General features: G+C 46.9%; 1 protein-coding gene across 1 annotated transcript in view; it reads right to left on the bottom strand.

Moving 5' to 3' along the window:
* LOC119168363 (uncharacterized) overlaps positions 1-19,593 on the bottom strand; it is a 75,938-nt gene extending 56,345 nt beyond the window's left edge. The window contains exons 1-5 of the mRNA XM_075866924.1: positions 19,491-19,593; positions 14,047-14,070; positions 12,170-12,190; positions 7,551-7,669; positions 1,750-1,842 (exon numbers count right to left, since the gene is read on the bottom strand). Of these exons, the coding sequence (XP_075723039.1) occupies positions 1,750-1,842; positions 7,551-7,632 (175 nt within the window). The 5' untranslated portion in view covers positions 7,633-7,669; positions 12,170-12,190; positions 14,047-14,070; positions 19,491-19,593. The remainder of the gene's footprint in view (positions 1-1,749; positions 1,843-7,550; positions 7,670-12,169; positions 12,191-14,046; positions 14,071-19,490) is intronic.
* Positions 19,594-24,241: the final 4,648 nt, after the last annotated feature.

The raw sequence follows: 24,241 nt of genomic DNA, 5'->3' as shown, positions 1-24,241 counted from the left end.
CTGCGACAGAAACACCCGAACGAAGGCTCTTGTACTGGAAGTGTGCCTGCAACACAAACAAGGAAGCGTACGCATTTGGGCTGGTTGGTTCATGTTCACAGAAGTTAAAAAACAGCGCTAAAAAGTTAAAAAACAGCGCCCTGTCCTGTTGTCCTTTCTTTTCTTGTCCCGTCTTTTTAGCGCTGTTTTTTAACTTCTGTGAACAAACAAGGATGCTCAGAGAACGTTGCTGATTGGTAGTCGAGGTTCCTGACGTAAGCGCAGCACGTTTCTTGGAACTTGACTCAAAACAGCTTTCTGTTACGTCTACAAATCATGCTGTTGTTGTCTGTGCCGCATATTCTAATTCACAGCTATCAGCCAGCGAGCATTCGTTCCGTGTACGAATACAACCAATGAGCGAAGCACTTTAGGAAAGAGACGCAAGTGACTATGCTATTTTGGAACCCGATTTCGCTGCTGGCTTTCATGAAGGTGCTAGGGTAGTGAGCGGATGGGGTGAGCGTGTGCACGCTCGGTGGCGACAACGACCAAGCGAGTGAGCGGGCAACTCCATCAATCTTCCGCCATGCTCGCGCCTGTTTCGCTTGGCACGCTTGCTCGGCGCAGGGAGCTTCGACGGCGGTAGTGGAGAACGGGCTTAAGAAGCTTCGCTCCTAGAGAATCTTCGGTCGCCACGTGGGCGGGATTTCACGTCTTTCCCCGAACGTGACATGTGTAGTAGAGCGCTCTGCGGCACCCAAAAAGGGCCAGTCGAAGATCAGTCTCTCGCTTGCAACAGAAGTGAAACCAGGTCTTGCCCTTCTAAACTCTCGGAAACGGAGATCAAGGCGCACACGTAAATGTTACGTTACTTGTAAAAAAATTGTTGCCGATGAAAGTAATGCACTGAAATGACTATTGTTGACTGTAATAAACTTTGCCCTGGACTTCAAGGCTTTTACGAAACGTGGTTCTATCAAACTGAAAGCCCGCTTCGTACGAGCGTTCAATTTTAAAGCGAATTCAATGAAAGCTCGGCGGCATTAAATTGACTATGGCGTGTATTTTTCAATTTAAAAAAATTCATTAACTTACGGCATGCGAGGAAAATGTTCAGTTTCCTTCGTGGAACTCTTAGGATTCATTGTGCCCCTACTATAGTGAACTAGCTGGAGACCGCAGCCGCCGTCATAGAGAGGGCGTGGAGGCATGATTTCACTGATTTTTTGCTCCAGCGCTGCGCAGGCATATTAAAAGCTAGGGCATTAGGAAATAAATTCGGCCAGTAGTAAAGTTAAAATAATATACTTTTTTCTCGCTCGTAACTCATGAATTGAGGCAGGTGTTTCAAATATTCAAGTCATTCATGTGAAGTTCATGCAGCTTTGAGATATAAAAAAAATGGCATTCAGCAATACTTGCGAAGTAACGAACTTCAACAAGTTTTGCTCTGGCGCAGCGACCAAGCCAGCCTCTGTGGAAACTCGTGCAGGTGCCAGTGTTGGCCGAGCCTTGAAGAAATAACTCAGCTGATATTTCGACTTTGCTGCTTTCTACCTGCGTGCCCTGATCTGGCCGAACGCTAGCCCTGAGCATTCTATGTGAAACCATGCTTTTTTTTTAAACGTTACATGTATCGACCTCGGTTTTCATGGATGTACGACAACATTTGTTAATTAGCAAACATTTGCCGCCCTTAGACTACCTCTAAGATGAAGGTAAATGTATTTATCGCGAACAATGTGCATAATAGGGAAGTTTGCTTACCAGTCGAGCTGGCATTCTGGCTGGCGGTGGTGGAGCCGCCGCCGTTATTTCCACCAGGGCCTTTATCAGCAGCTTCCGGGGTGGTAGTCCCACCTGCGATGGTGAAAACGACAAGAAGAGATCGAGTCGACGTGGCAACATCAATTCGCGGAGACGGTTATTTGTCAGACAAGCGCAGGGAGAGACGGAAAGTTTTGGCGCCTCTGAAGAAGGTTCATTACGTTACAGCGCTGACTGATAACTAAACTTACGTGTTTGTATTAATAGATGAACGAAATTCCACCATCAACGATTACCAGCCATTCTTTTCAGTTAGCGCTTCACTTGTTTTTCGCACATGTAGCCCGTTATCTGCTTCTCAACACTTTTGTAGGGGGGAGGAGGGGGAGGAGCCCTTGGTTTGCCGAGATCACTCCCTCGAAAACTTTGCGCGTGAAAACGGACAGTAATCCACTTGCTGAGCGGCGCAACACTTCAGGTACTAATTTACTCACAATACCCTACAAGCTCCTTACCAGAGCATTGTGTAAGATGAAATGTCCACTATTCATTCTGAAGGGAGCAATCACATATTGCGATGTAATCGAGTGGCAGAAAAGAAAAATTTACACCGAGGTAGAAAAAAATAAAGGAGCATGCACGAAGCGTAAAAAAATTCCGAACCTAATTAACATTCATAGTGCTACATGCTAGTATATAGTGCATAGAGAAGAGGACAATACAGACTGGCGCGAGCTAATCTTTGTGGCTGGCGCTGCTCGCTTAACCGGCTGAAAATTTATCTGTCTACTCTTCCGTGGCGGTCTCCTTCTCGTAACATATTTGGTGCAGTGGTGCGACACATAATTCACCAGATACCTGTGACAACTTGACGCAATTCGTTAGGCGGGAACTTGAAGCGGCTGCTCTAGCTAAGGTGGGACCAACGTCCCCTGACCCCTCTCTTTCTATTACGTTACCCCTCATTCAAGTATAGTCGTCCGGCAGGAAATTGCCAGCTTGGGAATTCGCTCTATTTCAGCGCCTCCCCGCACCGACTTCCAGCCCTGATACACGTCTGCACGTACCTTCCCGACCGGCTCTCTCTCAACGTTCCGTAAACAGTCCACATGGCGAACACACAATCACAAGCCAATCTGCTTCTAGTGCCACCGAATTGTGCACATTTCTCGCAATCGCAAAAGTCGCTGGGGTCCTCCTGCACAAGCTTTCCCTCGTACCACCTATCTGCATGAGACCAGCCACGACCATTTTGCCCAGGAACCTGCTACATAACACCGCTACTCTCGCTCTCCATCGCCCCAACGTCGCCAGTCTCGTTCTCCACTGCCCCGCCGACCATCTTCCCATGACTTCCCACGAGGTTCCCTGACGGAAAACTGGACTGATAGAAAATTCTCTGTTGACAATACAGACGAAGCAGAACCTTATAGAAGTAGACGGCGTACATATCACTGCTCTTGTCGACACCGGTGCTCAACTTTCCGTGATGACGAGTGATTTTCGCCGCAAGGTTCTCACACCTGTAACCACTCAGTTCGTCCGTGTTGCGGATGGCGGAATAGCATATATCAGTGGAATGTGCTCTGCTCGCATAAGCATTGCGGATCGACACATAGTTGTTTTCTTCCCCGTCCTTGATAAATGCCCCCAAGACGTAATATTAGGCCTCGACTTCCTATCCGCGCATACTGCCCTCATAGACTGTTCGATCAGTACGCTCCGTCTACCCTTGCTTGCAACAGAACCTCTTACAAAAGGCCGAGTCAACTCTGCACAACGGGACATGCACGCCTCTCTCCACAGACACTGACCTACGTAGAGCTCGCCGGTGATTGTGTTCTGACCTTTATCACCGATGTCCTCCTCAATCGCGGCATTACATTACCGCACACTATTCTGTCCATCGCAGGGAGACTCCATGTGCCTCCCAGTTGTCAACTTTAGCTTGACACGTCAACTGCTGCCACAAGGGATCTCTTTGGTGTTGCTCTGCACCTTAGAAGACAACGCGGTAGATGTTTTCATGGTGGCCGCTCCTTCTGACCCCCTGGCTCAACATCAATCTGACACTTGCTCTGCTTGACAATTATCAGTGTTTACACTGGTAACGAGCATCTTATACATAGGCGTGCATATCGGGTGTCCGCGGCCGAGCGTCACAATATTAAAAGTGACGTAGACAAAATGCTCGCCAACGACATCATTGAGCCTTCCTGTAGTCTTTGGGCTTCTCCTGCAGTGCTAGTCTTCAAGAAAGACAGCGCATGGCGCTTCTGCGTTGATTATCGACACCTAAACAATATTACCGAAAAAAAAAGACGTGTACCCTCTGCCACGAATAGATGATGCCATTGAATGTCTCTATGGGTCCCACTATTTTTCCTCCGTAGACCTTCGTTCCTGCTATGGCAGATTGAGAAAGATAAAATTGACCGTGAAAAGACGGCATTCATCACCTCCGATGGCCTATATCTGTTCAAGGCCATGTCTTTTGTTCTTTGTAACACTCCAGCTACCTTCGAAGGTATGATGAACTCCCTGCTCAGGGGATTCAAATAATCCACCTGTTTGTGCTACTTGGACGACGTCGTCGTCTTTTCATCAACATTTGAAACTCACTTAGAGCGCCTCTCAGCCATCTTAGGCATCTTCCGTCGCGATGGCCTGCAGGTCAACTCGTCCAAATGCCACTTTAGACGCCACCAAATCAAAGTACTTAGCTATTTAGTAGACGCCAGCGGTGTACAACCAGACCCGGCAAAAATCAGCGCCGTCAAGAACTTTCCTGTACCACGACCTGCGAAGGATGTACGCAGCTTTATCGGAGTATGTTCCTACTTCCAACGCTCTGTGAAAAATTTTGCGCACATAGCGAGGCTGCTTACGAAGCTTCTCAAGAATGACGTCCCGTTTTGATGGGGCTCCGAAGAGGCTTCTGCATTCCCGACTCTCATCGATGTTCTCACTACTCCTTCGATTCAGGCACACTTCAACCCTGATGCTCCTACGGGAATCCGCACAGATGCAAGTGGACATGCTATTTTTGAAGTTCTGGCTCAGAAACAACGTGGCCATGATTGCGTTATCACATACCCCAGCCGCCTCTTATTCGTCCCCGAGCGTAACTACTCTATCACAGAGCACGAGTGCTTGGCTCTCATATTGGCGGGGGCAAAATTTCGGCCTTATTTATACGGACGCCCATTTTCAGTAGGTACCGACCACCACGCGCTCTGCTGGCCGAATTTTCTGAAAGATCCATCAGGCTGTCTTGGTCGCAGTGCTTTGCTCCTGCAACAGTTTTGCTATTCGATGGTCTACAAATCGGGCCGCCTACCCCATGATGCCGATCGCCTCTCCCGGTACCCTGTCCTGAGGACGATCCTGAGGACACTGACGCACCCACGGAGCACTCTATCTTGTCATTGTCCAACTTCCTTGAAATTGAGGAAGAAAAAAAGCGCGATCCAGTGCTGCTTACATGATCAGCCGTAAGGAAATCCTCCCCAAATGACGCTTTCGTATTCTACTTTGTGCTATATACCGCCGCAATTTTCGACCGGGCCTGACCTTCTCATTGCTGTGCCTAAGCACTTGTGGTGCTGTGTTCTCACTGAACATCACGACGCTCCTACGGCTGGATACCTTGGCGTATCTCGCACGTGTGAGCACGTCCGGCACCATTTCTTCTGTGCAGGCCTTGCTCACTCTGTATGCCGATACGTTGCCACGTGTGAGTTATGCTAACATCGTAAAACACCGTCGCTGCTACCCGCTAGCCATCTTCAACCAATCGACATACCCGCGGAACTATTTTACTGTGTTGGGTTAGACCTGCTTGGTCTTTTTCCCACATCAACATAGGGAAACAACTGGTTAGCCGTAATTACAGACTACGCTACACGCTGCGCTATTACGCGAGCTCTACTGACCAGATGTGCAACCGACGTCGCTGACTTTTTGTTACGGGACGTTATATTAATTCACGGTGCTCCGAGACAACTCCTCACAGACCATGGCCGTACATTCCTATCCTAAGTCATCGCCGACATTCCACGTTCTTGTTCCACGCAACACACACTGACAACCACTTACCACCCTCAAGCAAACGGCCTCACAGAACGATTTAACTGAACTCTCACAAATATGCTCGCTATGTACGTGTCGCCCGACCACCGAGACTGGGACCTTGCTTTACCCTACGCAACTTTCGCGTATAATTGATCTCGTCACGACACAGCGGGCTTTTCGCCATTCTACCTATTGTACGGAAGAGAGCAGACTTTACCACTGGACAAATTCATATCAGCTCTTACCTCGTCCTCCAGCGAGTATGTCCGCGACGCGATAGCTTGAGCCGATCAAGCCCGTCAGCTCGCCCGCACTCGGCTGATGGCGTCGCAGAAAAACCAATGCCGTCGGTACGATGCGAAACATCAAGACGTACATTTCGCTCCCGGTACCCTCGTATTACTCTGGTCCCCTCATCGTCAGCTGGGCCTATGAGAAAAGCCTTTGCCTCATTACACGGGACCCTACCGTATATTGCGTCAAGTAACACCTGTCACCTACGAGATCAGCCCCATCTGCCCATCATCATCTACCATGCGGTCCAGTAATATTGTTAACGTCTCGCGGATCAATCCCTACAAGAGTGCGTCAGATAACAGCCTTTAAAGCACCGGGATGGTGCCTTCGCCGCCAGGGGTCATGCTATGTGCCAGTGCATGGAGATGAAGAGGACAGAGCAGATATATTGGCGTGAGCTAATCTGTGTGGCTGGCGCTGCGTTACACAATAATAAAACGAAAATGTAACAGGTAACAGATGTACAAAGATTTGAATGAGCACTAATAATGTAAGCATGAAATTTTCACATAGGTGATAATGAAAGGCTTAGGGATTAGTGATCGAAGTAAAATTGCCAGGGAGATCGTTCCAAAGTTGAACGCGTCTTGTGGCAGTGCAGAAGAACTAAACGCCCTTGTCTTGCCAAGGATGCGCTGCTCAAAACTGTCCCGATTATGAAGCCGCCTAGACATGCACAGTGGGATTCTCAGAGGGAATGTGGCCTGGTGTTATGAATATATCCGTGAAGCAGACACAAAAGAGAAACGCTTCGGCGAACCTGAAGAGGATGCAGCGAATATTAGTTTTATTTTCGTAATACTGCGCTTGTGCTCGTTATATCCAGCAACAAAACGGGCGGCGTGGTTGACGAGGCGACCTAATTGATGACGCGAATTCTAACTGCGGGCGAACGAACGTTATGTACGCTAACTTGCGAATGTTAGGTGGTGATTCACGCAGATTGCGGTGAGTGTACGCAAGTTTTTGCGATGAACAGACAGCACAACACAAGTGTAATCGATTACGTATTTGTCATCGACTTTTTTGGCGCTGCGATTAACTACTGTAGTTGTAATCGGTTACTTTCTTTCTGTAATGTGTTAAACACCACAGTTATAATCGGCGCTAGTCCGACGACTCTTGGGCTTTAAGTTAACGAGGTCCTAGGTTCACTTTCGTTACTTCGTCAGTCTCCAGGTTTCTGATCTGTAGTTACACGTTGCCGCTGAGGAATACACGTACACTATCATTAATGGCCGAAAAAGAAGGACTGAATGCACTTTGTCCCGCTTGTAGCTCAAGGTTTGGATCCAAGGTCATAATTAGCCCACTTATAGTACTTCCATAACCTCGCTATCTATTGCGAACAAGTATTTGGCTGCGAGGCTGTTCGATCTGTTCACGCGACAATTTCAAATCGCCCATGATAAACTTGTGCTAGCACTCACCGCTGCTTTTTCCCGACAGGACCACGAACACACCAGCGGCGCCGAGAATGAGCAGCACTACGACGCCACCAATGATGAGCATCGAGGACCCTCCACCACCACCTGCCGCGTCTCCTCCTCTGTAAAGACATTTAGTTATCCATACACCCATCTCTATCTACCTATCTGCATCTGTATCTATTTATATACAACTACACTTTTATTTCTGTACATCTGTCTATCTATATCTATCAATCTATATCCCTTTTCCTTACCACGAATCCATTTATTCATTCATCGATATATTTATTAATATATTCATTTGTGATAGCGTACTGGAATTTGACAGCGAAAGCACCTCGGCTGGACTTTGTAACAAAGTTTTATGAACTGGATATAATAAACGATAACTATAGTGAAACATTTTTATTTGACAGTTCACCTTCTCGCAGATGACTGTGTTTAGAGAGAAATGACTGGTTTTAACGACTTCACAGCTCTAGAATCTGACCTTCGTTAGCTAAAACAGATAAAACAAAACAATTGATTTGCCTATTCAAACAGCTATCTGCGTGTCAGATCTCCTTACTAATATCTAATAAAATAGTACAACAAATGACAATGCCGAGTCCTTGCGAACGCTGACAAGCATTGTAAAAACGATGATGTACTTACTCAGCAGTAGCTGTAAAACAGCGGAACACATGTCATTTAGAATATTGCTCTCCGCTATGGTGCCGGTGACTTGCGATATCTTATTAGTCACGAGCCAACTTGCAGCGTATCAATATAAGCCTCGATGGTAATTAAGCAAATTGCAATACCCCACTCACACATCATACTTGCCAGTTATTCTTTTCGCACCTTTTTTTTATTTGAAGAGGACAGTAACCAAACATTAACTAAGAGGAGGTTATACAATATAAATGTATGGAGAGTACCTAGAACTATTTTTAAACGCGAGTGAACGTCGACCATTTTTCTTTTGGGTTGTAGTAAACGATTCATAAGATGAGGCGATGAAAGAGCGAAGCGTTTGTGTGCGCATCCCCACGCTTTTTTTTTTAGGGGCGAAGCTCCTTATGGCGTTACTTGTGCGTCCCTCGTAGTACGTAACCACCAGTGATACATACCCGAAATAGGTATAAAATTTGACCTCCAAGGTGGTGCCGGTGAGAGATTTCTTCTGTGCATTGTTTAACAATAAAAAATAGTGCTCAACGTACATGCCAATGGCTGCTAATGGGGAATGAGAGACAGGAGCATTCGGCTTTTAGTCAACGCACACGCTGCGATCCCCATTAGCAGCCATTGGAATGTACATTGAGCACTATCGGACAAAAAAGGGTTGCTACATTATACTCGCTGGGTGTAACCTCCTTAGTTTTAGAAAGGTTTAGCGAGCGTTGAGCCACAGGGCCATGAATACAATGAACTAGTATATACCATGAATGAATTCGAGGTGGTTAAAGGGGGGAAGCAGATACGAAGCGCAAGCCGTAAGAAATTAAAAGCTGAATCCTCCTGTCTCTCATTTCACATTAGCAGCCACTGGCATGTACATTGAGCACTATCTGACAGGAAAAAGTTGCTAAGTTATACTCGCTGGGCGTAACCTCCTTGGTTTTAGAAAGGTTTAGCGAGAATTGGGCCGCAGTGCCATGAATACAGTGAGCTAGTATATACCATGAACTCAAGGTGGTTGAAGGTGGGAAGTAGACCCGAAGCGCAAGCCGTAAGAAAGTGTGCGTGTGCCACCCCTCATTTAGTCCTTGGAATGTCCACTGAATGGCGGTGCTTCTATATGGCGATTATATGATATAAAGATGTGAGATGGTGGGACTTGGAGTGTTGAATAGATGGACGAACGGACACACAGACAGATGCATGGATGGACGCATGAACAGACGCAGGGGCGGATGCATGAGCGGACGCAGGGACGGGCGCACGAACAGACGCATGGACGGTCACACAGACGGACGCATAGACGGACTAATGATTCGCCCCACTCTCCATCATTCACTCCGTGGATATGCTGCCATTTTTTTCATCTTCGCAACGTTATCTGCTGCAAAAGTAATCCCTCGTATATTTTTAGAAGAAAAGGGTAGTGAAGTTGGCAGTATGAGGAATGGAGTGAAGTCTTATTTTGAATAGAGTTACCACACTTCTAGTCAATGCTGAGGCTGCGTGTTGGTTAGGTTAGAAGGGCCATACGAGGAACGCCCTCCTCGCTTGAGACAGTCGTGCAAGACGACATAAGATTTTATTTCACTGAAGTGTGGGGGAGATCTCTGACATGTGCTGTTAAATTGTACCATTACACTATCAATCATTTGGCATTCCCACATCACGTTTACTAGTATACTGGAAGCCGAGTATAATGCAGTGAAAGCAGTTTGGATGAGTGAAGTGGTAGGTTAAGAGCACTTCCCGATTTTAATAGTGTAGACTGCAAGCACGATTATAGAAAGAAACTAGTGCTCCCACCCTTCCCCCACGGGTCGAGTAATAAAGAACAAGCTTCACAGTACACTCAAAATGAAATGTCTGGGGAGCAAAATCTCAAAACCGTGATATGATTCCATAGGGTGACATAGTGTAGGGCTACGAAAAGTATGACCATCTCGTGTTCATTGACGAGCACTGATTTCGATCGCAAAGCACACGGACCTCTTAGCATCTCACCCCAGTCGGTTATCACCACTAGGATGAGATTGATCTCGCTGGTAGCAAAAATGAAGGAAGCCATGAAGTGTGTCTTGCGATAGTCTCACCTGGTCTTTCACTCTTGAGGGCCGAAGGTGGCAAGTGAACTGTTATTTTATTGCAACATCAGTGGTCCTCTGTTACCATTACCGAAAAATTTGCGTGGCAAGAACGCTTAAAGCGTTGACGGTACAGAACGAATGGGCCAGACTGCACACCCCGTCTCCCCCTGAAATTATTTAGGGGTGCCATGTGCGCAAGTTTGTGGTCGAAGTGACGCATAGACAAAGAAACACCGTAACCGACAACTACGAGGATTCAATGGCTACTGCGCTGCTTCGCAATGTGAACAAAACAATGGTGATCGAGGAGGCTTGATCGAATGCATGCCTAGAACAGCTATCTGAACGACTGGGTTGGGAACGAGTGGGTTGGCCTGTCTCAAACGAGGGGATGTACCTCGTACGACCTTTCTCACCTAACCAACACGGAACTCGAGCATTCACTAGAGGTGTGTTGACTCCATTCAAAGTAAGACTCCACTGCGTTCCTCATTATGCCAACTACACTGCCCCCTTCTAAAAATGGTCTACTGCGCTGCTTCGCAATGTGAACTAAACAATGATGATTGAGAAAGGTTTATCGAAGGCATGCTTTGAACAGCTATCTGAACGGCTTCGTTCGGAACAAAAGGAATAAAGATTGATGGAGGATACCCCGATAACTTAAGTTGTCTTAAGCAAAAATGCCATTCGCTAGATGCTTGCGGATCATTCGAGCTTCCGAACTAAAAAGTTATTCTTATGAACTGAATATCGGGTGGAACGTGTTATCCTCACCCTCTCATTTTCAACTTTTCTCCTAAACGTTTGCAGGTGATGGCACTCAACAGTAATTGAAGGTCTACATACAGCGAGGTCTTTTTTACAAGAACTACAACCGTTCTTGATCTAGGGGTGAAGAAGGCGTTGTGTTGGTATCTGTAATGCGACGCGTGAAAGGCATCACCTGAATAGATATCTGCCTTTAACAAGTATTCAATGTCATGACCATGTCCGAATATAAACTGGTAAAAGATGTTTCAGTGGCCATATTGGGGCGTACAGGCTTCAATATGGCTAAAACAACCTTACACAATATAGCGCAATGTGACACGCTAAAACAACCTTACGCAATAATCCACAACACTCGACAAACATAAGACAAAAAAGGTAGCGTCAAGGTGGCGCCGCCTACGCTCGACTCACCACGAGGACCCAGGGCAGACAATCCACGGTGCCCTCCACCGCGAATCCACCGAAAGAGACAATTATTTGTTCGCGCCAGCCGCCGCACACCAAAAAGACTCGCCAACGGGTCATGTGCTGCCAGCCAGCATTGGCGCCAGGCGTCATTGCTGGCGCTGCCGCGCTAATCATGATGATGAGAAACGCTCGTGAGTACAACGCCCCCTACCTCTCGATGGTTGTGAACTTTAACTGCAGCTTATGCGCGAAACACGCGTGTGTCACGAGGTGCAAACGACTTTACAGGGTGTGTTAGCCCCCGCACGGTGTCGAAGGCAACATTCGCTATAGCGAATGTTGAAGTTTCTAATATATAGGAAAGAAACCATGGTTTTCCATTACAAAAAAAACCTCTACATAGGAATACATGTTACATGTGACGTTGGTGGCGAACATACGATTCCTCGTGTCAACTCCCTTTGACTTTAACCTTTAATCGTTGAAGGGACTCGAAGGTGAGAGGCATCCAGTATGGCATGGTATATCGCTAAATGGCCTTAACTAATTGCTCTTGCGCAGAAAAAATTGACTCGAAACTATATTTAATGCCGCGCACTCTCCGGTCTGGTCCAGCACTTGGCATTTGCGTTATTGAAACTGTAAGCCCGGGTTAACTACAAAGATGACTAACAATTGCTGACTTACAGCTTGGCGCCGCGGAGGACTCTGTAGAGGCAAAAAACAAGAGAAATCAAAACAGTTAACTTTGGCCATTCAAAACTAGTAAGACCAAACAAACAAACGAGATAATGGCTAAACGTAAGGCCAGTGCAGCACAAAAAAGTCACTGCATGTGAGACGTAGGCGAGTCGGCCGATCAGACAAACCTCGCGAGATCCTCATGGATACTCTAAACTTGTTGGGTACCTGTAAGCATTTTAGGTGGTTGATGGTAACGAATTCCAAACTACTCACTAACTACTTTCATCTTTTTGACTGTCTCTCACTCAACGCTCCTGCCTAATCACACTGGCTTGAACAATCCTTGAAACGACTCGAAGATGAAAGGTGTTTGGTATGGCATGCATTACTAATTAACTGCAATTGCAACTGTACTTAACTCAATGCAAGAATCTGACGGACTTGAAACCTACTGCGGTGAGCCTGTTCAACAAGGAGCCAGTGGTTACGCTTTAATACCCACAAACGACTCGAAGATGAAAGGCGTTTGGTATGGCATCCATTACTAATTAACTGCAATCACAACTGTACTTAACTCAATGCAAGAATCTGACGGACTTGAAACCTACTGTGGTGAGCCTGTTCAACAAGGAGCCAGTGGTTACGCTTTATTACCCACAATGACGCAAAAAAGGGAGTGAAACCACGCGAGTTACGTCGAACGCGACCACGTTAAGTTTGTTTAGACTGCTGAATCATACTCTGAAATTTTAGTGCCGCTAATTTCACCACATTCAGTTCGTCAATAAATGAGAAACTAGTATGTTAAGACTCTGGGTACTGGAATTCATAAGTTCATTTTTTTTTCATAATGTAGGCCCTAGTAAGCGGAATCGAAATCTATGACGTTATTTGCAGAGACACCACCCGCAATTTCGTTTCGGGCGTTTTTTTCGAATACGAAGCGCGCTCTTCTGCATCAAAGCTGATTTAGTGTTCACTCTAAAAGAACTGGGTGTGCATGTACAATCCCAAGACGGAATCCTTTAAGAATGATACTTTTAAAAGTGATACCTTTTGATTAGCTGAGCTATATCATTTTTATTTTTTACTGTCCCTTTCATGCAGTGCCACTTCAAGCAATTGTCCCTTTCACGACGATGTTCATGACATCCCTTATTCCGTATTACGAAAGATCATCCCGTAGTCCACGTTACGAAATAACATTTCGCATATACGTGTTACGGAAGATCACTTGGTAATTTGCGTTTTGAATCCCGGGTTCCTTCTTGCGGAATATGAGTGGCACCTTCCATAGTTGTGGTTCGCGCTCTGTATTGTGCGTACTGACTAGTGATTGTGTAGTTGAATTGAAGTTGAAATTGGCCTACTGTACGGAAATAAATGCGCTGGTTGGTGTGTACGAACGCACCTATGGGCAGTACGCACACTGCAACTTTGTCTTGAAGAGCTCTAAGAACATGATCAGCTTTTGTTAACTTGCTTTATCCCTCAGTACGTCGGAGAGAAAGTTAAAAACAGATTGCTCGACCTACAAAAGTGATGAAAATTTTCGCTACATTATATACAGGCTGATGCGGTTTTGGAATACTGGCGTTTTGTCGTCCCACGATGGTTTCATTAAAATTCCGCAACTTTAATCATATAAGCCATTAGTGGCTTACGCAACTGCGATGTTTCATATGTTTTGCGGAATACTGAAAGAGATAAAAAGCAACCTCATGAGGGGCCGCACATTTATTTGAAAACCAGTCTTTGTATATGAGCTTTTTGTATATGAGGCGTACGCAAAGTCTTTGCATATGAGCTTTTTGTATATGAGGCATATTGCCGCAAAGCAATACGACATGGTTACGGTAAAAGAAAAAAAAAACACTTACCCTGGGCTGTAGACGGGGCGTCAGCTGTAAACAAACACAAAGAAATTGTTAAGTTATTGCGTTGTTTTATTACATAGCTTTTAAAAATATGATGATTTGTGGGGTTTTAACGTCCCAAAACCACCATATGATTATGAGACGCCGTAGTGGAGGGCTCCGGAAATTTAGACCATAGCTTAAAAAAAAATAATCGCAGGGCAAATGCAACACACACTTCGCGAATGCTGACCTACGGGTGACGAGAGAGGCGCTGTGTTCCTTGTATCAGTCTTCGTGCTTGCCTTGTGATAAACAAGCTAGCATGAAATCGGCTAAAAGTCGTGTCGACAAATAGGCTACCAGATATAAGATATACCTTTAAAATGATCGCGACTCTGCAGTGCTTAAGTTACCGGAAGTTTTTTTCGAAGATGTATTTTATTTTTCTGAATAAAATGGTAATGGCGTTAGTAGAATCCTTCATTTTGTTAATTTATTATGAAACAGATCAAAGACTGCTCCACGACATGGCCATAAAATGACAGAAGTGAACCCAACAAAAGCTTCTACACACGAGGGACAAGTTTCGCCATGTAGCGTCGTTATCGGTAGGCAAGGCGTTGAGGAGACCTTTGACGAGGAGTCGCGACCTACCAGAAAGAGAAAGATTTGAGTGCGTTAGTTATATCGCTTTTTTTTCAAAATCCGAAGCCTGTGTTTCAACAAGGTAGTTTATCCATTTGACACCGCCAGCTTTGGTAGAGATCATTCAAATAAGTTTGCAGACGAGCGAGATTTTTTTTTTTATGACAGCCAACTGAAAACGAGACAAGAGGACAAAGAAGGTGCGCGCTGCGTTGTGCACTGCCATCTGCCTTTGTTTTGTTCGCGATGGCCGTCAGGAGTGTATTTTAGCCAGCCTATCTTGGTACATCGCCCTTTTTTTACAGTTGTCGACCATGCTTGATGACGCTGTGCTTAACAGAAAAAAACTTGAAGCCATGAATGCGATAGCAACAAATCGAATATTTACAAATGGCAAGCAGCTCGATACTTGAATCGCGCTGCTTAAGCACAAAAAATGCACTAAAAGCACCCACAGGACCAGTGCCAACTTTCACAGCTGAACTACAGCGCGCTGCTTGAATAAAAGGGCCAGAAAGAACTATCAACTGTCAATCTTGCTACTTAGCTGTGCTTGAGCAGCGCACTGCTTTCCAAGGGGGGCCGTTGCAACGAGCAAAGTGGCCTTCGTACGCTCTGCAACTTTACAGCGAAACTGCCGGTTGAGGTTCGACACGTACAAACCTCAAACGAGAAATTAGCGCGAGCGCACAGGCGACCACGCCTTGTGAGCCAAAGAATAAGTGTTAGACGAGCGCGCGCGTCCCAATGAGCGGATCACCGACTTATAAAGCGCGCCCTTCACGTCATATTGCTGAAAATGCAGAGAACACGCCGAAAATGACTCAGCGTTAGTAGGCTAAACGACGTACGTTTTTGTGGCCGAGCCGTTCAGCGCTACGCCCTGCGGAGCGAGAGGTCACCTGTTCGAATGCACGCTTCGAAATACTTTCATTCCATCGCCATGCGGTGAAGCCGCATGGCGATGGAATGAAAGTGGGCCATAAAATGAAAGGCGAGACACAAATATTACAATACGGACTAGTGTTGCTATACCACCAAACACGATTGGGATCGAGGTAGTTCGCATTGGCTTTACGCGAGACAACTCTTTGCGGTAGCAATTATATGGACTCTTTCGGCTGGCTTTTTCCGTAGCCGTTGCTGTTATGTTCCGTATATGATGCGTCCCGCGACAAAACGTTGCCGTCATGTACACGGACATAACGGCAACGGCAGGAGTGAAAACCATGTCTTACATGTCAGGTTCGACGACGGCTACCTCGCCACATGCTCTGAAGTCTGCCACAATTCTAGACATCGTCTCGCCCGCTATTTACTCGATCGCGGAGCTTTCACCGTCATTGATATCAAGCCAACGCGGCCTCTTATCGACTTTGACACTCCGAGCCCTGCCAGCATGGACCATCATCACCCTCAATGTGTTACGCAGCAAAAGTTCACACCCTTAATAAACAGAGGGCAAACTTGAGGCACACGGTAACTATGGCCGACTCACGGATGACGATCCTGGTATATGAAAGCATACCACACATTCCCCGCCTGACATAGAGGCAGCCATCGACCAACGCCCATGCCGACCTGCGTACAAGCGCTCATGAGCCGACCGCCGAAGGTAGTTCTATGAGTCCGGGTGCACCGACTTATCCTTCTGTCCGCGCTTGCAGCATTTCATGAAATGCCTCCTGCCGAGTTCTCGACGGGCGACGCGAACGAGCAGGCATATACCTCGTATACAGGCAGGTCCTTTGACACGCCTCAAGCCTGCCTATTTCGAAGCAACGTTGTCATCGGCCCCACCACCGTGTGATGCAACCGACGCAACGCTACTGCATTCTGAATCGCTGCCTTCTTACGCCACACCCCGGACATACCGTGTGTCCTGGGTTACAATCGTTCGTCGGACTTTCCTCTTCTCTCTAGGGGTAGCTCTCTGTAGTGGCAGCCGCATCGGCGTCGCAAAGAAGAGAACGAGCTCTTGCGCCTGGTGGTTCGGACGCTGGCAGCCGCCGCTGCTCCGCTTCAGTCCTCGGAATAACGTGGTGAAATCTACACAGCCACGTCAGCCGCTGTCACATCCCTATTTGCTCTCGCTACAATGTTATGGACTTGAATTCTAAGTCAAATAATGACTGCACCACGAAGGCATGAGAAGTCTGTATCAAGGATCATATCTCATGAGAAGAGCTGCAGTCCTAGGAAGCTTGCGGGATAAAGTCGGTGGTTCATAGATAATCTGGCTATGCAGATTCCCTCCGGTGTTACTAGGTGACCTCCAGTTGTCCAGATTTTTGGGTGTTTCCAGATGACTAACTTTCCTCAACTTCACCATGAACAGCCCATGCACTGATGAGAATAGTCGGCTCTGGTGTTTACAAGAGCTTTAGCGCTGTAGCGATCGATGAGAACGTTGAGGTCACTAGTTCCTCGTCTAGTATTGCAGTTGTGTCGCGGCAACGATGGTTTGTTTCACCGCTTTGACGTTGCATCGGGGCTCCTTTGTACTGCAATCTTTCGACGTCAAAGCACCATTCAGGTGGCAGCAGGTTCATCAGGTCTCGTGGCGGTGTCGTCGTCATCACCAGATGATCTTAGTTGTTTTGTCGTATAGCAACCACACCTCCATCGGTTGCTGCCCTTAGTTTTCCAGGGGCGGACTAGGTGAACGGCCCTGGGATGGGTTGGTGTATTGCTGGCGGTGCGGAGAGCTGTAGGGGCCACGATACAATGAGCGCGAAAGTCGTAAGGAACTCAAGTGTGCTTGTGCGAGGTAGTCTGCGATATCTTGAGGTCGTTCACTCTGCTGTGAAGACGGCGCATTTACGTACGTTCGAACTACGTAACCCCATATGCCGGTACTGGCAGCGGCAGTAGGTGTGGCTGGCTTCTCCGCTGTGCTAATCAGAGCGGGTGGTTCTGGAAAGCGCCAAACGTTATCTTCCTCGGTACGTAGTGCTGCCCGGCAGGTGGCCGGTAAGTCGCTATTGGTGGTGTTGGCACAACTGCAGTGGTGCAGCGTCCTGATGCTGCCTAAATGAGTGTTGAGGCGAACTGTGGGGCGTAAATAATAGCTTCCAGCTCAGACTGCGGTGCTTCCAAGCGATTGCCTTACTTACTCATGGACAATGTCAGCAATCACATCACCTGGAGGCTGTGGCACAGGTAAGAGCAGGCCATACTTGTTGCCGCGAAACGAAAACTCGAACTACAGCAAGCAATGCGCGCAGTGCACTAATATCGGCAAACAGAGCATTGACTGTCGATAAACTGATCATTGCTGGCTCGCGTTGTCTTTTATACATGCTGCATTGAAGTTTCCAGCCTGGTGGGCGCATAAGCTCTGGAATAAGTAAGACTGATTCCTGCACGCTATCTTATCTTTTCGTACGCAAAGACGTGATCTGCGCCGATCGGTGCTGGCACTCTGTGGGTTAACACCAAGCACATCGAAATGATACGCGTGACACGTGTGTTATGTCTTGATTTGATGTGCTCGATTTCGTTATTGAGAGTGCTTACTCCTAATATCGGTAGTCAATACCCATGACCGTTGAAATGGGGAATATTGAACAACCTCTGAAAGCAGGGTCATCGACATCGATGGGAATGTGATCACTAACATCACTCCCATTATAGGGTAGTGTCAGCGTCGGGGAGCATCTAAATGAGAAACAGGGCCATCAAAATAATGACCTCTGAAAGCAGGGTTATTGACGTTGACGGCCCTTTATGTGATCACTGAGATCACTCCCATTGGTAGTCTGTATAGACGACCATTTAAACAGGGAATATTCAACGAGCCCATCGCTAGGAACGACGTCTGAAAGTCTCATGAACGTCGACAGCTTTTCCTATAACTTTTTGAGCATGGTTGTCGACGCGGTTGATCACTGATTACACTCGCACTTTACGGTTGCACCGCATTGACAACAGTTCAAAATGGGGCAATGGTTATCGCGGCTATCGATATCAATGACCACCGAAAGCAGGATCAAGCTTTGACATCAATACTGACTGGAGCACTGAAGGGACCACTGGAGAGGCGTCCGTCAGCAGCGAAAATACCATTAATCGGGCTAAATTAAGAGGCGGCAACATCAATGACAACCAAAATGACTCTTGGTGCGGTTATCTACTGCGATGACACTGAATATATTACACTCGACAGGAGTGAATTGACAGCTTTTATGTGAAATTCAGCTTAACTGTTATTTGTCTAAGTTGCACGATGTTAAAACTAAATAAAAGATAATGGCATGAAAATAATGAACGTGGTTGCTCGTATGCTGGCGACGTTCACGTGGTTCAACCAAGCAATTTTTTAAACCTACTTAGGTCCAATGACCATTGCATCACATGACATCCGTTGTTACGGTCTCACTCGAGAATCAAGTAAAACAGACAACTCTGGTTTCAAGACATATTCTAGAACACGTTTCAAGAACAGCGCATTTACCGCGACATTTTCGCCTGTGACTGGTCCCGCCCGATGCGGCATTTTCGGATCCCGTGCGACTCCGAAGTGGCCGCGCGCAATAGGGTAATCGGAGGGAGCCCTACGCGAACGAAAATCTCGGTTCTGAAAGGAATGGAGATTGACAGTTACCGCGGCGACTACCGTATTACGCCGGCCAAAGCACTAGGCCTTGGCCGGTTTCCCATGGGTGAAGGGCGGGTCGGCAAGGCCTAGGAGATGGCCGAAGCCCCGAAGAACTGAAATCGGGGTCCACGTCAACCGTACTTGGGCCCGCGTCGCATAAGTCGTCAATGCTACATTATCTAAGCTAAGAAGGGCTAAGAAAAAAGCAGAGAGGACTCACTCATGGCGAAGGTCTGCGCTTTGCGACGCCGTCCAAGCCGCTACTGCCGAGGAACGGGTGGCGAGCGCGAGAGCCGACCGCGTGGCACGGGTCGACCTGCTCGTTCTGGCACGGGGCTGCAACTGGCTGCCCTTGTCCTCGGCACGTGAAGCGCGGGCTCGTGAACATCGACGGTGGCGACACCCATGGCATAAACCTCAACGCGAGGGCAGCGGAAGAAGAAAATGTATCGAGAGGCCCATTTTCTGCGACAAGATACAGAAAACTTGCGCTTAGTGCAGACGCTATGGAAGCAATATTGTCAACACCAGAATTTTCTCATTTAAGATTTCCATGGAAAATTCATTGGTGTCCTACAAAACAGTTGGAAACCATAATAACTAGATTTTGATGTCGTGTCACTCCGTTAAATTTCTATTCACATAGGGCTGGTCTGGCGATATCACCACTATGCAGCTTTTGTTCAGAATTGGAAACAATAGAGCACTATTTTTCGTCATGTCGCCGATACAAATTGCTCAGGAAAAAACTCTTAGTCCTCCCATTCACTAGCCTAGGGCTGAATTTCACTATAGAAAACATACTTTCCTTCGGTGCTTACGATCTGGGCTTCAGCCACGAGAACGTTTTCTATGCAGTTTGCAAGTACCTAAACGAAAGTAAAAGAATTAAGCTTTTATTGCGTGATTATTATTTGTGCAAAAAAAAATTCCAACATACACAAGAGCATTGTTTAACCATGCTGATTCCTATTCAATGTAATGAATAATTGTCTTATCTGAACGAGCGACAAACAACTATTGCACTCCTTTCATTCTGCCTAGGGTGTCTGTTCTTTTTTCTTGCTTTTTTCTGGTGGGTGGTTTCGATATTGAAAAAAAAATCTTACTGAAATAAGTCATCGATTCTTGGCCGATCCCCCTGAGTGGGTACGAGCCACGGCTGTGGAATCATCATCATCATCATCGCCATTTTCTTGATCGTTACATGATAGGAACAGATGATGAAGGAGGGAAAAGTGTAGCGTGTATCATTAGTAGTTCCAATTGGACAGCAATCATTACGACATTGTGGCAGACGGTGACAGCGTGGATGAAGACACAACTCACCCACGTACTGGAGCGCAACCTTCGCTTGGGGAAGGTAGCTTAATGTGGAGAAAGAAGTAGTGGAATGAAGTTTTTTTTATTATTCGTATATTATTTTTTAAGCACACGTGTAGTTATCATCGAAAGGTTACAATACACTTTGCTTGACAATTCACTACAATGGGTATGTGCCAAAGTATAGATGATACAAGCAAACAAAACGAACAAGCAAACAAACCAAGAAAAATCTTAACCGTCGGGGCATGACATGACACGTCATGGGCCGCTTGCACGTCGGGACAAACAGGCGTAGCCTCTGCGCCACGTCGTGGGCCCGTTGGCATCCCGTTCCACTGCCCATAGTCTTGTTTTCAAATTAAAGCGTGGTAGAGTTTGACGTCTGATTTTCACGATAGATCTTCAGCAAAAGCGTGGCATTAGGACATGTCTTGACTGCTAGAGTCTCAGCGTCAATACCTTAGACCTGTTAAGTTTACCATGAGTCGTGTGGCTGCGCCGGACGGCAATGGTGCTTCGCGGAGCAAAGCCACGCTGAGCGGGTCACTCTAAAAGTGGACAGCACTGTACCATTTCGTTCCTTATGAGAGGGAATACATGAGTACGTGGTCTGCGCTCTGTGCTGGCTGCCTACAGCACCACCAACCGCAACTGCAAAAGAAAACGCGTTCGCTTTCGGCGTAATCTATCAACAAACAAGGAAAGCGCGGCTAAATTACATTCCCACCCTGCTCGCTCAAAGGGTTATGCTCCAGTTTGTGGTCTGCTGCTAACAAATCGAACATGATGCACGAACACGCCGCAAGCTGCAGACATCGCTCAACATTGCTCGTTGCGTAATCAGAGAGTGAACTCAATCTAGCAGCGCTTGTCTACCTGCCGTAGCTCGTTCTCTTGTTTGGCCTTATATGAGGCCGAAAGTGAACGGGCTTGCTTTCACTGTCAGTTGATGGCGCTGTAAGCCGTCACAGAGCGCAGGCCACGTCGTCGCGTGGTCCTTGTAGTAAAGGACTACAGCGTACGGGCCTATCAATGGTGATGACTGTATGGCGAGTACTATAAGATTGCCAACGCTTGCCGCTGTCCGCATTTCATTTGACGCCAATAGGGCATCCCAAGTTGTACAAGCCTGGTGTAGGGTGCACTTGCACCGGCGTTCGCTGTAGTTGTCGCGCACCTATTCCTTCTTCCACCACTCCCCCACGTGAACACACGCTCCTGCTTACGTGGTACCGTGAACAAGAAGTCCTGTTGTGGGTCCAGTGGCATCGAACGCGAGACTGTTTCCACGGGAGGCGCCAAAGTCCCACTGAATATTTCTGCACGTAACGAGGTTCTCCATTGCCATCGGGATGGGTCAGCTTTTGACCAAGCGACGATGTGACGTGGCGACACCATGTAAGCTCGCAAACTTCTGTGATGTGACGGGACGTCAATGGTGACGCAGATCACGTGGATTCTTCCACAACTTTTTTTGCCTGACGCGTATCACCATGCAAGACCCCTTTTAAGTGATACTGAAGATAAATATGTATTTCTCGTATATTAGAACATTACTCTTGGAAAGCACAAAAATCACCGCGCTAACTGCTGATCACCCCGCCGCGGTGGTCTAGTGGCTAAGGTGCTCGGCTGCTGACCCGCAGGTCGCGGGATCGAATCCCGGCTGCGGCTGCTGCATTTCCGATGGAGGCGGAAATGTTGTAGGGCCGTGTGCTCAGATTTGGGCGCACGTTAAAGAACCCCAGGTGGTCAAAATTTCCGGAGCCCTCCACTACGGCGTCTCTCATAATCATATGGTGGTTTTGGGACGTTAAACCCCACAAATCAATCAATCAACTGCTGATCACCATGCTTGCTTGAGAAGACGGTTCGTAAGCGAGAAAACGCGGAAAGTAATAAGCCATGATGGGATAGGTATTAACGGTGTCTACCAAGGCCTATGCAGTACCTAACCGGCAAGTGGTGATAAAAATAGTCGTCTGAGGGGTTATAGACTTAGCGTAACAAGCTTCATAAAATCTGATTGAGGCCACGTCGTCTAAGTACGAAAAAGACGCTTTGGGATCCGTAATGACCCACCTGAAGTTTCCAATGCGAAATTTAAAAACGGCCCTTTGGCTTTGATTTCGTTTTAACATTAAAGCAACGATAATGAATTTAACGACGTTTGTGTTTCAAAGTGAGGTTTATCAATTTAAATTCATTCCTTGTTTCAATTTATTGTTTCTTCAAGGCATTCATTCTTAAATAATAATCAGATTTTGCAAGAAAGAGGTGCAGTCAGGAACAAAACTTAAGACCCAGAGTGACAGTCCGTATACATTGCCTTGAAGGTGCGATGAAAAAGATTGAAACGAAGCTCCGTTATCCATGTTTTTCCGACCTTTCTCCACGTTTCTCGGTTTTACATGCATTTATATACAGGCGCACATAAAGACAGATGCACGAGTGTATAAAAAAGGTGATTGAGCTCCCCTGCCCCACGTGCCCCCCGCCCCCCCTCCCCCAAAAAATTGTTACGTCACGTTGAGAGGTGCGATGCTTGATACAACTTGCCTAGCTAACTACAACAAAACTCTAACTTAATTCCTAACAAAAGTGTCTGAATAATAGTACCACCTTCAGTAACCACCACAATTTTCAACGCTGTTGTTGGTTAAACATTGCCAGCGCCTGCTGTCGTCACACGTGCACGCCTTCGAGCGTCGTGGCGTCTGAGATTGGCCTTCGTGTTCCTAGCTAAGTTGTACGTCTTCAATCGTACTACTCCTTCGACAGGATAGAATTCCACCACTTTGCTCGCACGTCATAGAAAGAGCGCCAATGTCAATAATTTGCAATTATAATACCCTTCCCCCCACCCACCTACCCGAGCACAAACACAGACCCCATGCAGGCATCCTTTACATCCACACTATTCACACCTACTCTTTGCTTTGTTCCCCACGTCAAGATGAGCGATCACCTAAGACACCGGTTGAGGAGCCCTCACAAACCTTCCAACGTTAATGTAATAAAGCACGACTAGTAGGCAACGTGATAGGTGCCCCGACTTGGGTGAACGGGTTTCCGAACCGTATTGTGGTGTCACCGGCGGTGGTCGCTTTCGTGAAAGAGGTCAGAAAGAGAGTCGACAGCTGCCGTCTGTCTCCAGTGCTTATTGACGTAAAATACGGCCCTTCGCACTAACGAACTTAGGAGGGGGCTCGCGTATGCGTTAAGGGGAGCATATGAAAGCGACCGGACGAAGTGTAGGACGTGGTCAGATATCGGCAAAGCCAGGGCGGAAATGTTGAGCTCGTCTGCCGTCGGGTTCGGATTAGTGGTCGCTCTTGTAGTCATCCTGGAATACGCGAGTGGTAAGTGAAGATTTTGCTTCTTAGGGCTGGAAGAATTAACTGTTATATAATAGGAAGAGAGAGAGAAATGGAGAGGAAAGGCAGGGAGGTTCACTAATCTTGGCTCGGTTGGCTACCCTACACTCGGAGGGGGGATAAAGAGGAATAATAGAAAGGAAAGACATAGAAATAAAAAAAAGTAAGAAGAGTAAGAAAGAGATGGATAAATAGTCAGCTCGAGACTACACAGCACGGCCTCGCGCTGTTATTTCACAAGCGTTCATGATGTCGGGTGCACAAGAAA

The sequence above is a fragment of the Rhipicephalus microplus genome, chromosome 6 (genome assembly GCF_043290135.1).
Source record: "Rhipicephalus microplus isolate Deutch F79 chromosome 6, USDA_Rmic, whole genome shotgun sequence".
NCBI classification, from domain to species: Eukaryota; Metazoa; Arthropoda; class Arachnida; order Ixodida; family Ixodidae; genus Rhipicephalus; species Rhipicephalus microplus.
Note: the sequence above shows the minus strand (reverse complement) of the source record. Positions and strands in the feature narration are given on the sequence as shown.